The sequence below is a fragment of the Phocoena sinus genome, chromosome 13 (genome assembly GCF_008692025.1).
Source record: "Phocoena sinus isolate mPhoSin1 chromosome 13, mPhoSin1.pri, whole genome shotgun sequence".
Lineage (NCBI taxonomy): Eukaryota > Metazoa > Chordata > Mammalia > Artiodactyla > Phocoenidae > Phocoena > Phocoena sinus.
The window spans coordinates 34,612,138-34,625,099 of NC_045775.1; the positions used below are offsets into that span (position 1 = coordinate 34,612,138).

The following is a 12,962-nucleotide window of genomic DNA, read 5'->3' on the forward strand; positions in this document are numbered from 1 at the left end:
TTCCTGCTAATTGGCTTTTAATAAACTCAGGTATTCACAGATAGAAGCTATTTCTCTTACCCGAGTAGAAGACAGAATTTATGAATTAGGTTAGCTACGTAGAAGCTTCAACCCATAACTCACAAATTACTAATTCATTCATCAACATGTTTAATTAGAAAGGGATTTCAGTGATAGGTAAAGAGTCAGGATCCTTTAGTTTTTTATCTTCTACCTTGAATATACGAAGGCATGTTAAGCAACATCACTATTCTCTTTTTTTTTTTAATTCTTTTAAGCCCTTTACTGTCTCCTAAAATTTCTCTTTTATTTATTTATTTATTTATTTTTGGCTGTGTTGGGTCTTTGTTGCGGCGAGCGGGGGCTACTCTGCATTGTGGTGCGCAGGCTTCTCATTGCGGTGGCTTCTCTTGTTGCGGAGCACGGGCTCTAGGTGCACAGGCTTCAGTAGTTGTATCGCGTGGGCCAGTAGTTGTGGCTCGTGGACTTAGTTGCTCCGCGGCATGTGGGATCTTCCCAGACCAGGGCTCGAACCCGTGTCCCCTGCATTGGCAGGTGAATTCTTAACCACTGCGCCACCATGGAAGCCCTGATACTTCATTTTATCTAAAGGCATAGTGGTCTCTGTCCAGACATTATTTATAATGCTTCAAAATTAAAAGGAACTGTTGTTATGATTGCTGTTACTGAATTTAGTGGTGGAATTTTTCCCATCTGAATAATTAGAAACAAAACTTGCTGCTCTTTTGTCCCATCCAGTTCCATGAGATTAAGACAGTGATTTTATTTTTCTGCTCCTGTTCCATTGTTGCCACCCCAACCACTTCTTCCTACACACTGCACTGCTGCCACGTAATTCTTGCTAAACCTTTGCATTTGTCAGGTTCGAGACTTATCTTCTATTTGTTCATTTGTACATTCTATAAATATTTATTTTAGTGCCTGCTCTGAGCCAGGCAATGCTCACCTCCAAACTCCTCCAACTAACTGCGTGTGCTGTCCATAACCTGCCCTCCTCTCCCTTATCTATCCTTTAGTTGTCCTTCCTTAATTCCCAGTCTTTGCTTTGTACCCAGTATCTCACCATGCTCTTCTGAAGTACCATCTCTTCCTTCAGGTGCTCTTAGAACAGGGTCTGATAAGAGTCACTTATTCTGTAGTTGGATTTAAGTCATTGTTTTACCTGTCCAGAGGCTTTTTACATTTTGACTTTTCCTGTAAATGTGAATGAAGACATGTTTTTCAAAGAACTTAGAGCTTGCATGTGCAGGGGGTACTGGAGAGGAGGAGTGCCCCCTGCTGGTCCCTTTGAATTCTCACCAAACGAATGGCCCTCTGCCTTTCCCTCCCACCATCATACTGTCCATGCTCCTTCCCACCTCCATGGCAGTGCAGCTGTCACTCCTCCTGCCTCAACTGCCTCGACTTCTTTCCCTCAACATTCAGCTCAACTCATATTCTACATCCTCCCCGAAGGTTTTTCTCTGTCTGCTGTTCATTTCCCTTCTGTGAGTTCTTCTGCTATATGTAGTCACCATCGGTGAGATTGGCGCTTAATCGTTGTTTTAATTGGCTCATTTCCTTTTTCCTGGCTCTAGTGTAATCTTCAAGGACGCTGATAATCCTGTCATTTTCTATTTGGACAGTGCCTCGCAAAGAGACACCATTGGCATTCAGTGAATACCTAAATAGGAATGAGAACATGCCTAGGCCCATATAAGTATATTTATATTGTATCTCGCAACATTTTGCACTCATCCTTCGTTAGAAAAGGGAAACATGTCCAGCTTAAGGGCATTATTAGAACTTCTTTTTTAAAAGGAAGAAAAAGTCAGCCACCGTTTCTTTTCTATAAATGCTAATATCAGAAAAATTTTGATTTTTTACTTCTTAACAGGTGGTTTGTTCTGGATGCAGAAACCAGAGATCTAGTTTCTATCCACACAGACGGGAATGAACAGCTCTCTGTGATGCGCTACTCATTAGGTAGGCAGATTTACTCCCACTCCTGGCATTTACAGCATTTCTCTGTAATTGCATATTTTCACTTCCAGTAAAGCTGACTACTTTTTTCTCTACTCTCTAGAGTTGTTAAGTATTGAATATGTTTCCCCCAACATTAGATTAAATTCTGCTGCAGGAAACTGCAAAAGATCTGCTAAAGTTAAACAACATTCTAAATCATCAAGCAAACATAAATTTAGAACAAACTGTTACAACTGCATTTGCAATTGAAAACAATACAGTGCAATCAAATCCCATTTTTTTGGAACTACAAATACTTAGAATTTTGAATAGTACTGTATTAGGCTGAATGTTAATCTATTTAGCAACCTTTTCTTTGTATATAAGATAATAGAAAATAAATTATAGTAATATTCAAAATATACAAATTTTATAGGCCCTTCAAGTTCTTTAAAATCTAGTTTGATTTTTACTGGTTACATAGTAATGATTGGTCTGTTAATTAGATAAAATACTCAGCAACTCATGAATTTGATCAATTCGTTTAGCTACTTTGAATACTTCTTTTCATACTTTATTCAAAATGTTAATTAAGTTTCCATGATAGTCGGTTCATTTTTCCCGCTATTAATACGGTTTTGATCCACATAATTCTTCCCTGGAGTTAGTTCGAGTGACATTTTCTTATATTCAAAAATATATTCCAGTAGTTGTCGGGTCAGTGTGGAGTCCAAATGATCTTTTTGATTTCTTCTGAGTCATTTCAGAGGAAGCTCAGAATGCTATTCTCTGTGTTGAACAAGGAAGGAAAAGTATTTGCTTCAAGCTCTAAGCTTGGCAAGAGTTGTCTTGAAGCAGAAAAGGTTTTCTGACTTGGTTTGGCTTTTTTCAATGCTGTAATAGCAAATAACTACTGCAGATGTAGCATTTAAAACCCAAAGATCAAATGGACTTTATTGACCATCTGTTACGTGGTGAGTACAATGGTCCTTTGTGAGAGAATATGGTCCTTTCCCAAGAGAATGGACCCTGTGGTTGGAGAGATCACATGTCCTCAGCTGAAATGAGCAATTGTACACTCAGCTTGCCATATGAATACTGTATACTTAAGACCCATAAAAGTAGCTTAACCTCCCTGGGGCCAGTCTGTCGCTAACTAGAAGGAGATGAGACTAAGGGAAGAGTCCAAGGCCCGTGAGCATTTCCAAGAAGGGATTGTGTACTCAACCAGATGACCATTTGGTTTTCAAGTATGTTTAGTGATGGAAGGAGTCATTCATTAAACACCAAAGAATAGTTAAGTTGATGAGATTTAACAACATTTGTAAAATATCATTTGGTGTAGGTCCAGTAGAGTGACAGTAAATAAACCTACCAGTGTATTTCTATATTCAACATTTTTTCCTGTTTCATTCCAGATGGCACCTTCCTGGCTGTGGGATCTCATGACAACTTTATTTACCTCTATGTAGTCTCAGAAAATGGAAGAAAGTACAGCAGACATGGAAAGTGCACTGTAAGTAGTGAAGTCAGTCTATAAAATTGTTGGAAAATTTCATTTCTGTAAAAAGAGAGTTAAATGTTTACATTGATGTATCACCTTTAAACTTAGCAGATTTAAAATTTAATCTCTATCTTTGAAACTGAAATTACCTGACAGTAGAATCTTGCAGTTCCCTGTATGCTCTAGAAAGGTTTCTCCTTGATGAGAGTTTAATATTGTTACCTCTCTCTCTCTCTGACTACTAGTTTTAATGCAGGTTCTTAAATCAAAGCTATTTTCTTAGGAAATCCTTAGAAAATAATGCTTTTTTAAAATGGAGTGAGTCAGAAATGGAAGGGTATCTCTAACATTTTAATCTCAATGTCCCATGATCCTGCCCATCCTTGACACTCTGCAATTTCCTAGGTGACCTCTCTAGCACTAAACGTAATTTATATGGAGGTTTGTCTGTATTAAGAGAATTAATAGAAGCGTATTTCCTTTAATTTACTGCATTTCTGATTGATTAGTTTATCATTTTAAGATGAAGATTAGATTCAATTCTAGACATAGTACTTATCTTATGGCTGGCAGTCTGCTAACTAGGGGAATGTTCTAGGCCCTGGGGATATGCATAAGATTTGCTCATGGTCCTCAAAAAGTACGCATTCAAGCTGAGAACAGGATGAGAGAGGCAGGAAGTATAGCATAGTGGCTAAGGGCATGAACTTGGGATCAGACTACCTGGATTTTCACTCTTGTTTCACCACCCACAAATGTGACCTTGGGCAAGTTATTTAAACCTTCTACTTCAGTCTTCTCATCTGTAAAGTGAAGATAGTAGTACTTTCTACTTCACTGGATTAAAACAAGTTAAGGCATATAAAATACTTACAATAGTGCTTGGCAAATAAAAAGTACTCAGTATATGTTAACTATGAATTTATAGAAAATGAGGTAGTTGGTATGTATGTTACCAGTCAATTTAGGATTAGCAAATTACTTGATGAATTAGTGGCACAGATCCTTTAACAGTCTTTTTTTTTAAATATTTATTTTATTTTTTATGGCTGCATCGGGTCTTGGTTGCAGTGCGTGGGCTTCTCTCTAGTTGTGGTGTGCGGGCTTCTCTCTAGTTGTGGCACGTGGGCTCTGTAGTTACGGCACATGGGCTCTGTAGTTGTGGCACATGGGCTTAGTTGCCCCACAGCATGTGAGATCTTAGTTCCCCTACCAGGGATTGAACCAGCATCCCCTGCATTGGAAGATGGATTCTTAACCACTGGACCACCAGGGAAATCCCCCTTTAACAGTCTTTATCACAAAAGAGTTTTAGGGGAATGAATAAAAGAATGAATTTTTAAAAGTATATACATAAGTAAAACCCAGGCCATTTTCTATTCAGAGAAGAGACTTACTGCTCTTTTTTTTGTTTATTTGCTTTTTGCTTTTTTTGGGGGGGATGGGGCGTATTTTGTACCATGTGCTAAAACCAGCGTATAAACTGATCTACAAGCAACTTTATAGTTTTATAATTTATCGAAAATATTTTCATTTACTTTGACAAAAATTATGAATCAATATCCATTAATTTATTTAAATACATCTTTTAATCGATTTATTATCTTAATACTTGGGAATAGTAGTATAATAGTGCCTCATTGTACAGCATGATCAAATGAAATATTCCACTGAAAGGAATTTTCAGATTACTTAAGTTTACCCTACCAGGCACCAAATTTTTCTTAATTATTTTTTACCCCAACCTTTTAAAAAAGTCTGTGTCTTAATAAACAGAGTATTATCAAATATAATTTAATCTTGTGGAATCATAAAATTTTACAGGTCGCACTATAGCACTTAACTTAGATCTCATTTTATGGATGAAGAAACTGAGTTTCAGAGAAGATAAATGGCTCGTCCTTGGTCACGTCTTGACATAGTGGCAGATCTGGGGCCTGAACCCTGTTCTCCTAACTCTTAGTAGAGCAGACTTCCCAAGGTACAAAAAGGCCTCAGATTTTTCAATGTGTATATCAGTGTACTGTGCTTTCAGAGTACAGCAACTGATGCAGAAAGGAAAGAGCAGTGTTGGACACTGGATAATGAGACGACCTTGGAAGTGTTGAGAACTGCCAAGTTTATCAATTGCATGTCACTTTGCCCTCTCCAGTTAGGCAGCTTTTATCTTTAGAGCATATGAAGTATTATTTTGAAATATCTTCAGGAACTGTTAAAGCTTATAGTACTCTTTGAGGCTATAATGAAAGGCTCAGCTACTCTGCTTTTCTAATTATCTTCTGTTCTGTGCTTTGCTTCCAGCTCTCACTTCTTGCTGTCTGCTTCCACCAGCTGGTCTTATAGTCTCATATTAACTCCTTTTATCTGTTGTCTGCTATGATATAGGACAGAAAAAACTGGGTTAATGCTGGCTCTGCTGCTTACTAGTTTGCAACTTTAGGCAAGTTAACTTCTCTGAGTCTTAATTTTATTATCTTAAAACTGGAGATTATAATAGTTCCTACTTTCATAGGATTGTTGTAAAGATTAAAATGTGGCAACTAGACCTACTCTCAGAGTTCCAAATACAAATGCTGTTTTCTCTTTTGTTTCCAATATTTCCTGTTACTAGTTAACATTTAAGTGACCCTATAGCTTCAGAAACATACTGGGCTTAGAACTTTAGGAAGTGTCCCTCTAATAAATTGTAACCAAGCAGTTGAAACTGTCCCTGAGTGCCAACATAATAGCTCTGTGTTTGACTCCAGTTCCTGTATACCTTTAACACTGCTACTCAAAGATCTTAGCCCAGGAGATGGAGTGTAATGAAGTTGTAGTGATATACTAAAAAAGCATTACAGAGTCTGTTAGAATAGGCAAGAAGTGCTGGTAAAATAAGTGTTTTTTGGTCAGGATTTTGGTGAATGAAAATATATATAAGAAAGAGAAGAGTAAAAGACTTTTAAAACTGTCTACCTAGAAATCTCCAAGAAATTACCCATAAAACTAATGCAGTACGTATTTCAATATTACCATAACAGTTAGGAATTATATTGCAATACTTGGTGGCTTCAACAAATGAGGGATGTGTTCCCATTTAAAAGAAGTCATCAGGGACTCAGGGTCCTTCTTTCTTTCTACTCCATCATCCTCAATAAGGTGCTGCTGGAATTCCAGTCATCCCGTCCTAGTTCTAGGGGGACAGAGCAAGGGGGATAAAGACACTCTTCCTCCTAAGTCGATCTTTAAAGTTTTCCTGGAAGCCCCACTCAGTGACTTCTGCCACCCATAGCTGCAAAAGAGATTAGGAAATAACAGTCTTTTAGCTGGGCACTTAAGAGAATGTGGAATGGATAAACTATGCTCTACAAATCTACAGTCTAAAGATTGGATTGGATAGGCTACACTCTACAGTCTGCACTCTAAAGGTCAGCTTTCTCTCACACCAGCAAAGCACGTCAAAAATGTGATGGGAAAAAATCCTAATTGCAGTAGTAACAAAAACTGTAGATGCTTTGAGAATAGACCTAGCAAGAAAAGCACAGGAAGCTATGTGAAACATGGCTGAAACACAAACTAAGAAATGAAAAAATAGACACAACATATTTCTAGAAGAAAAGACTTCATAAACATGTCTGTTCTCTGCAAACTATCCTCTAAATTTGATGCACAATATTTATGAGCTTGATAAAATGGTTCTAAAGTTCATCTGAAATTTTCCTCATACCACAAAACTATCACAGTTGGCTGGGAATAGGCAGATAGACTAATGGAACAGAAAAGAGAGTCCAAAAACAAATCTGTTTATATGGAAACTTAGGTATTTCAAATCAGTAGAGAGACAGTGGACTCTTCTCAGCCTGCATTGTCCAGCATCACAGCTACTAACCACAACTTTGTTTGCGAAATTAAATACAATTCAGTTTCCTGGGAGCACTGGCCACATTTTGAGTACTCAGAAGCCACAGGTGGCTAGTTACTTCTGCATTGGACTGTGCAGACACACAGTTTCATCACTGCAGAAAGGTCCATTGGATGTCACTGCCCTAGAGGGTGAGGGGACACCTGGATACCTACTTAGGAAAAAAGTTAGTGCCCTAACTCAAGGCTTCCGGTACTTGTTTGAAAACTCCTCAGGTAATATTAATATACAGCCACGGTTGCACACCACTGACGCAGATGACAACCTTCCATGTGGTTAACAAAGATTCAGCTGAGATATTTCTTATTTTTCCAGAGTTATTCTTAGGCACCGTCACTTGTGATTGTTACTGTGGTTACACCATTCAGCTGCTTAAAGGCAGTGATGAAAGCATCAGCTTAAGAGTACTCTGTTTCTGCTCAGCGAGGTGTACTTTTTGCTCCCAACTGTGTCTGTGCCTGTGGGGTGACGTTTGAGGGTGTTTTCCCCTAAGTCTTGTATGTGCCTTGCGTGGCCTAAGAGTTGGGTGAGACAAGGGTCCTCTGAGGTGGTCTGGGAAGGCAGCACCATAAACTCCCGGTAGACAGTTGCATCTACTCTTTTCTTTGCTTGTTTATTGGACTCCACATCAGCGAAAAAATACTCACTTCGTTTTCCAATATAAATTGATAACTTTCCCCAAGGTCTTTTCTAAATTTGGGGGCTTTTCCTACTCGAGTTCTTTTTGAGAATACTTTATATTGATTTACCATCTAACTACGTTGTGTCCAACACAGATATGAATTACATGCATGTTATGTATCCATACGTTGCTTTTGATACTTTTCTAAATAATAAAGTATTTTCACAAAGATTCAAACACTTTGACATGATTAATCTGGTTAAATCCTTCATTCATGTAGCACCAGTTTTCTTATTTTAGAAGCCTGGCGTCTCTGGATTCCAGAGCCAGGCATCAGATCCATGAACACTATGGAAAAGATCTGTGTGAACCCCACCCTCCTGCCATATTCAGAAAATACCCAAGAACCACATGTGTCTTTCTGGCATTGAAATTGATTTCTTGTTAAGTTGGGAGGTCTCCCACATGCCTAGCAAGTGACTCCCAACCTGTTTGCTGACATACCAGCTAATCTCCAGTGACTTCAGGAAGCTTTACAGGTCTCAAATTCACATAATTTAGATTCATTTAAATGTATAAATGTGGGTATTTGCCATGCAGCAGTTTTGTGGAGATATAGCTCCAGAGAGGTTTTAGGATATGTCATTTGACTTCAGAAGGCTACTGGAATAATTAAAATACTTTGTGAAAATCATTGAAAACTACACCTAAGGTATTTTGAATTTATTAACTTTAAAAATAAAAACCATGGGCTTCCCTGGTGGCGCAGTGGTTGAGAGTCCACCTGCCGATGCAGGGGACACAGGTTCGTGCCCCGGCCCGGGAAGATCCCACATGCCGCGGAGCGGCTGGGCCCGTGAGCCATGGCCGCTGAGCCTGCGTGTCCGGAGCCTGTGCTCCGCAACGGGAGAGGCCACAACGGTGAGAGGCCCGCGTACCGCAAAAAAAATAAAATAAAAACCATGTGAGCAGAAAGCTAGTAATTCAAAATGTACAATTGAAATTAAATGTTTTAAAACAGAGTGTAGGAGATAAAAGTGATTTTTGAGGCTCTGTCAGCTTTGGTGTAAACTGTAAGATCTGTGTGATTTATCTGCAGTTTATTGGAAATAATCAAATGCTTACACGTGAAGCCAACAAAATATGGCATTTGGTAATTTTTTTCTTTGAATTCCTGGTGTTAGTAAAAACCTAGGCAGAAAAAGATCACTGTCTTCTTGTTTAAGGAGTCAGATGATTATTGGATCCAGCTGTTTGGAGGGAGTGTGATGTTGGATAACTTTTCCCAAAAAATATTCTTTGGAGATAGGAGTTTTTTTAGACCTCCATGTGCCATGGGTACTGAAGAAGCAGCCCAGGAAAACTGTACTCTTTTTGTACACAACATGAAACCAGTACTTCATTATCAAAAAGGAAGTCACTCTAATTAGGGACACTAGTGACTTGAAATAAGGCCCGAGGTTGTGGTATCTGTTTCAGTGTCTTTTAAGAGACTGTCTTTCTTGGAAGTGTAGCACAGGTAGTAGTACTTGGTGCTGGTATCAAAATGGAGAGACCAGCAGGATACTCCCAGGTTCCAAGTGCCTACTGTTTCCACTGTGGTCAGATCTCTTCAGTTCCACAGTTCTAGCTCCCAACAAGATAGTGTGAAAAAGAACCAAAGACCTGTTCTGAGCCCTGTTCAGTTCCAGAGGCCGTGGTACTGCTCTCTCTACTTGAGGAATTCCCAGTGAATGGCTACTCGGAAGACAGTACTGGCTACTATGAGACTATTTATCATTCAGAACTCTAAACGCTTTCTAATAGTTGATGTGTTACTTCCTAGGGACATTCCAGCTATATCACACACCTTGACTGGTCTCCAGACAACAAGTACATAATGTCTAACTCGGGAGACTATGAGATTCTGTACTGTAAGTATGAATGAGTACATACGGCTGAGATGTGTCTGTCAGGCAGTAAAGAGCAGGCTGCGTGGAATCTGAATTGTGCAGCCCCTGCACACTGGCCCCTCTAACCTGAAGAAGCATGTGCTATTTGGAGCTGGCTAAGGAATGAGAATCTCAAAGTAATGAGTTCACTTGAATGTCATGAGAAATTATTCAGGGGGACTGATCCTGCTCTGAATGGTTCTGTATTTAACAACTTTTCCTGGAGGCAGGAAGGAGTACAATGGATGGGCATTATGCTTTTTAAAGAAAAAACAACTTCAGTGGGAAACAGTTTATAGTTCTATAAACCGTGTTAAACACTTTCTTTTCCTTTCAAGTGTGTCTTAACATTTTCAGTGTATGGATTATAAATACAAGTAAACGTGGCTAGTTTGAGTCAAGATGCATTTTCAAATACACTTGTACACTAGCACTGTGATTATACTTCCTGTTTCTAAATTTAAAGGGGACATTCCAAATGGCTGCAAACTAATCAGGAATCGATCAGATTGTAAGGACATCGATTGGACAACATACACCTGTGTGCTAGGCTTTCAAGTCTTTGGTAAGGACATTGCACTTGATGGGAAAAGGCGATTTGTGTTGTTTTTATGTATAATACTTAAATTTCTAAATGAAAAATAGTCTACATGTGTTTTTTTAATTTATTTTTGAAGTATAGTTGAATTACAATGTTGTGTTAATTTCTGCTATACAGCAAAGTGATTCAGTTATACATACATATACTTACTTTTTCATATTCTTTTCCTTTATGGTTTATCACAAGACATTGAATATAGTTCCCTGTGCTATAGGACCTTATAGTTTATCCATTCTGTATATACCAGTTTGCATCTGCTAACCCCAAACTCCCAATCCAACCCTCCCCCACCCTCCTCCCCCTTGGCAACCACCAGTCCGTTCTCTATGTCCCTCATTCTGTTTCTTTTTTTTTTTTAATAAAGATGCAGAGTGTATTTTTTTTAATATCTTTATTGGAGTATAACTGCTTTACAATGGTGTGTTAGTTTCTGCTGTATAACAAAGTGAATCAGTTATACATATATCCCCATATCTCCTCCCTCTTGCGTCTCCCTCCCACCCTCCCTATCCCACCCCTCTACGTGGTCACAAAGCACCAAGCTGATCTCCCTGTGCTATGCGGCTGCTTCCCACTAGCTATCTACCTTACGTTTGGTAGTGTATATATGTCCATGCCACTCTCACTTCTGTTTCATAGATAAGTTCATTTGTGTCCTATTTTAGATTCCACATATAAGTGATATTATATAGTATGTCTTTCTGACTCACTTCACTTAGTACTCTTTAGTGTTATCACTATTAATGCACAGTTCAGAGAAACTGAATGTATTTACGATTGAACCAATATGAGGTTCTCTGCAGAATTCAGCAGACTTTTGGTCCCCAATAAATATGAAAGACAATTAAAAAGGAAAGGCATTTACATAATAGTATAGATTGCCTTTCACAGTTTTTTCCTGCAAGTGAAAATTGAAGCTTCCAAATTTGTAAAGGCATTTTCAAAATGACAGCTTTATCGAGACACCACCCACATACCACGTGACCCACCTGTTTAAAGGGCACATCACAGTTCGGAGCTGGTAGCACATTCGTAGGATTGTGCACCCGTCTTCACTACCTAATTTTAGAACACTTTCATTACCCCAAAAAGAAACTCTGCCCATTAGCAGTCCTCTCTCCCTCCTCCTTCCACAACCTCCCAGCAACCACTGATCTTCTTTCTTTTTCTAATGATTTGCATGTTCAGGACAGTTCATATAAATGGAATCATGTACTATGTGATCCATCGAAACTGACTTCTTTCCATTAGCACAGGTATTGAAGGTTCATCATGTTGTAGCATGTATCAGTACTTCATTTTACGGCTGAATAACATCCCTTTGTATGGCTATACCACATTCAGTTCATCATCAGTTGATGGACACTTAGGTTGTTTCCACTTTTATTATAAATAATGCTATGAACGGTTTTCGTGCAGACATGTTTTCATTCTCTTGGGTTATACCTAGGAGTGGAATTGCAGGGTCAAATTTTTCCTAAGTGACTGCACCATTTACACTGCCACCAGCAGTGTATGAGGGTTCTGTTTCTCCACATCATTGTCAACAGTTGTTATTCTTTTGCATGTGGGTGTCCAATTATCCCAGTACCATGCTGACATATAAAGGCATTTTCAGTAGACATTATTTAAAGATAAAATGTGGAGATCATTCCTAATCTCATGTTTTGGACATTTCTAGAAATCTGTCCTTTGACAGTTTTCTCAGTCTTTGCCAATCTGTAGGAATCCTTCTGAGAAAGTTAGGATTAAAAAGAGATGTTATACTCAGTAATTAGAATATTGGATATGGATGTGGCACCAGTACCTAAAGCAATTCCCAAAATATTAGGTATTTTTCCATTAACAGTGTATCTCTGCCTTCTGAAAAGTTGGACTCTCTCCTGCACTCTGATGGTAGATCTGAACATTTCTTTATGCTGTGTGCATTAGAAAAATAATCCATTATGGGTACTTGTTCGAAATACAACTGCTACTGAGATGAAGCCTACCAGGCTTGGAAGAAATTAAAACAAAATAACCCTGACTAGTCCATAATAAACAAATTCTTTATTCTGGGTGAAGCTGAAGCAGTGGCCAATAGCTAGTAACTTACCTTGTTATTTTAGTGAAACAATATTTAATTTACTTATTCAGAGATGTCAGTCAAGAAGTGTTTCATCTTTAGTGAATTTACAAAAAAAAAATTGTTCTCTAGAGCAGTACTGAACTACAGGAGGCCAGCGTCTCAACTGTTATGTATTGTATGTTTTTAGTCTAGTAGAGGTTTGTGCTGATTATGTTGAACGTGATCACCAGTGCCTCATAATGATTCAGAATAATTAAATTTGCTGTGTCAACCTTTGGACATAAGTAATGGTTTATGGAGACTTCTATGGATAACATGATAGACTAGTGGATGGCCTATACATTTCCATTAAGAATCTCTATGAGGTTTT

General features: G+C 38.5%; 1 protein-coding gene across 3 annotated transcripts in view; it reads left to right on the forward strand.

Moving 5' to 3' along the window:
• EML4 (EMAP like 4) overlaps positions 1–12,962 on the forward strand; it is a 156,208-nt gene that overhangs the window by 138,971 nt on the left and 4,275 nt on the right. For all 3 annotated transcript variants that reach the window (XM_032652069.1, XM_032652067.1, XM_032652068.1), the window contains 4 exons: positions 1,898–1,986; positions 3,384–3,481; positions 9,818–9,905; positions 10,390–10,488. In XM_032652069.1, the coding sequence (XP_032507960.1) occupies positions 1,898–1,986; positions 3,384–3,481; positions 9,818–9,905; positions 10,390–10,488 (374 nt within the window). The remainder of the gene's footprint in view (positions 1–1,897; positions 1,987–3,383; positions 3,482–9,817; positions 9,906–10,389; positions 10,489–12,962) is intronic.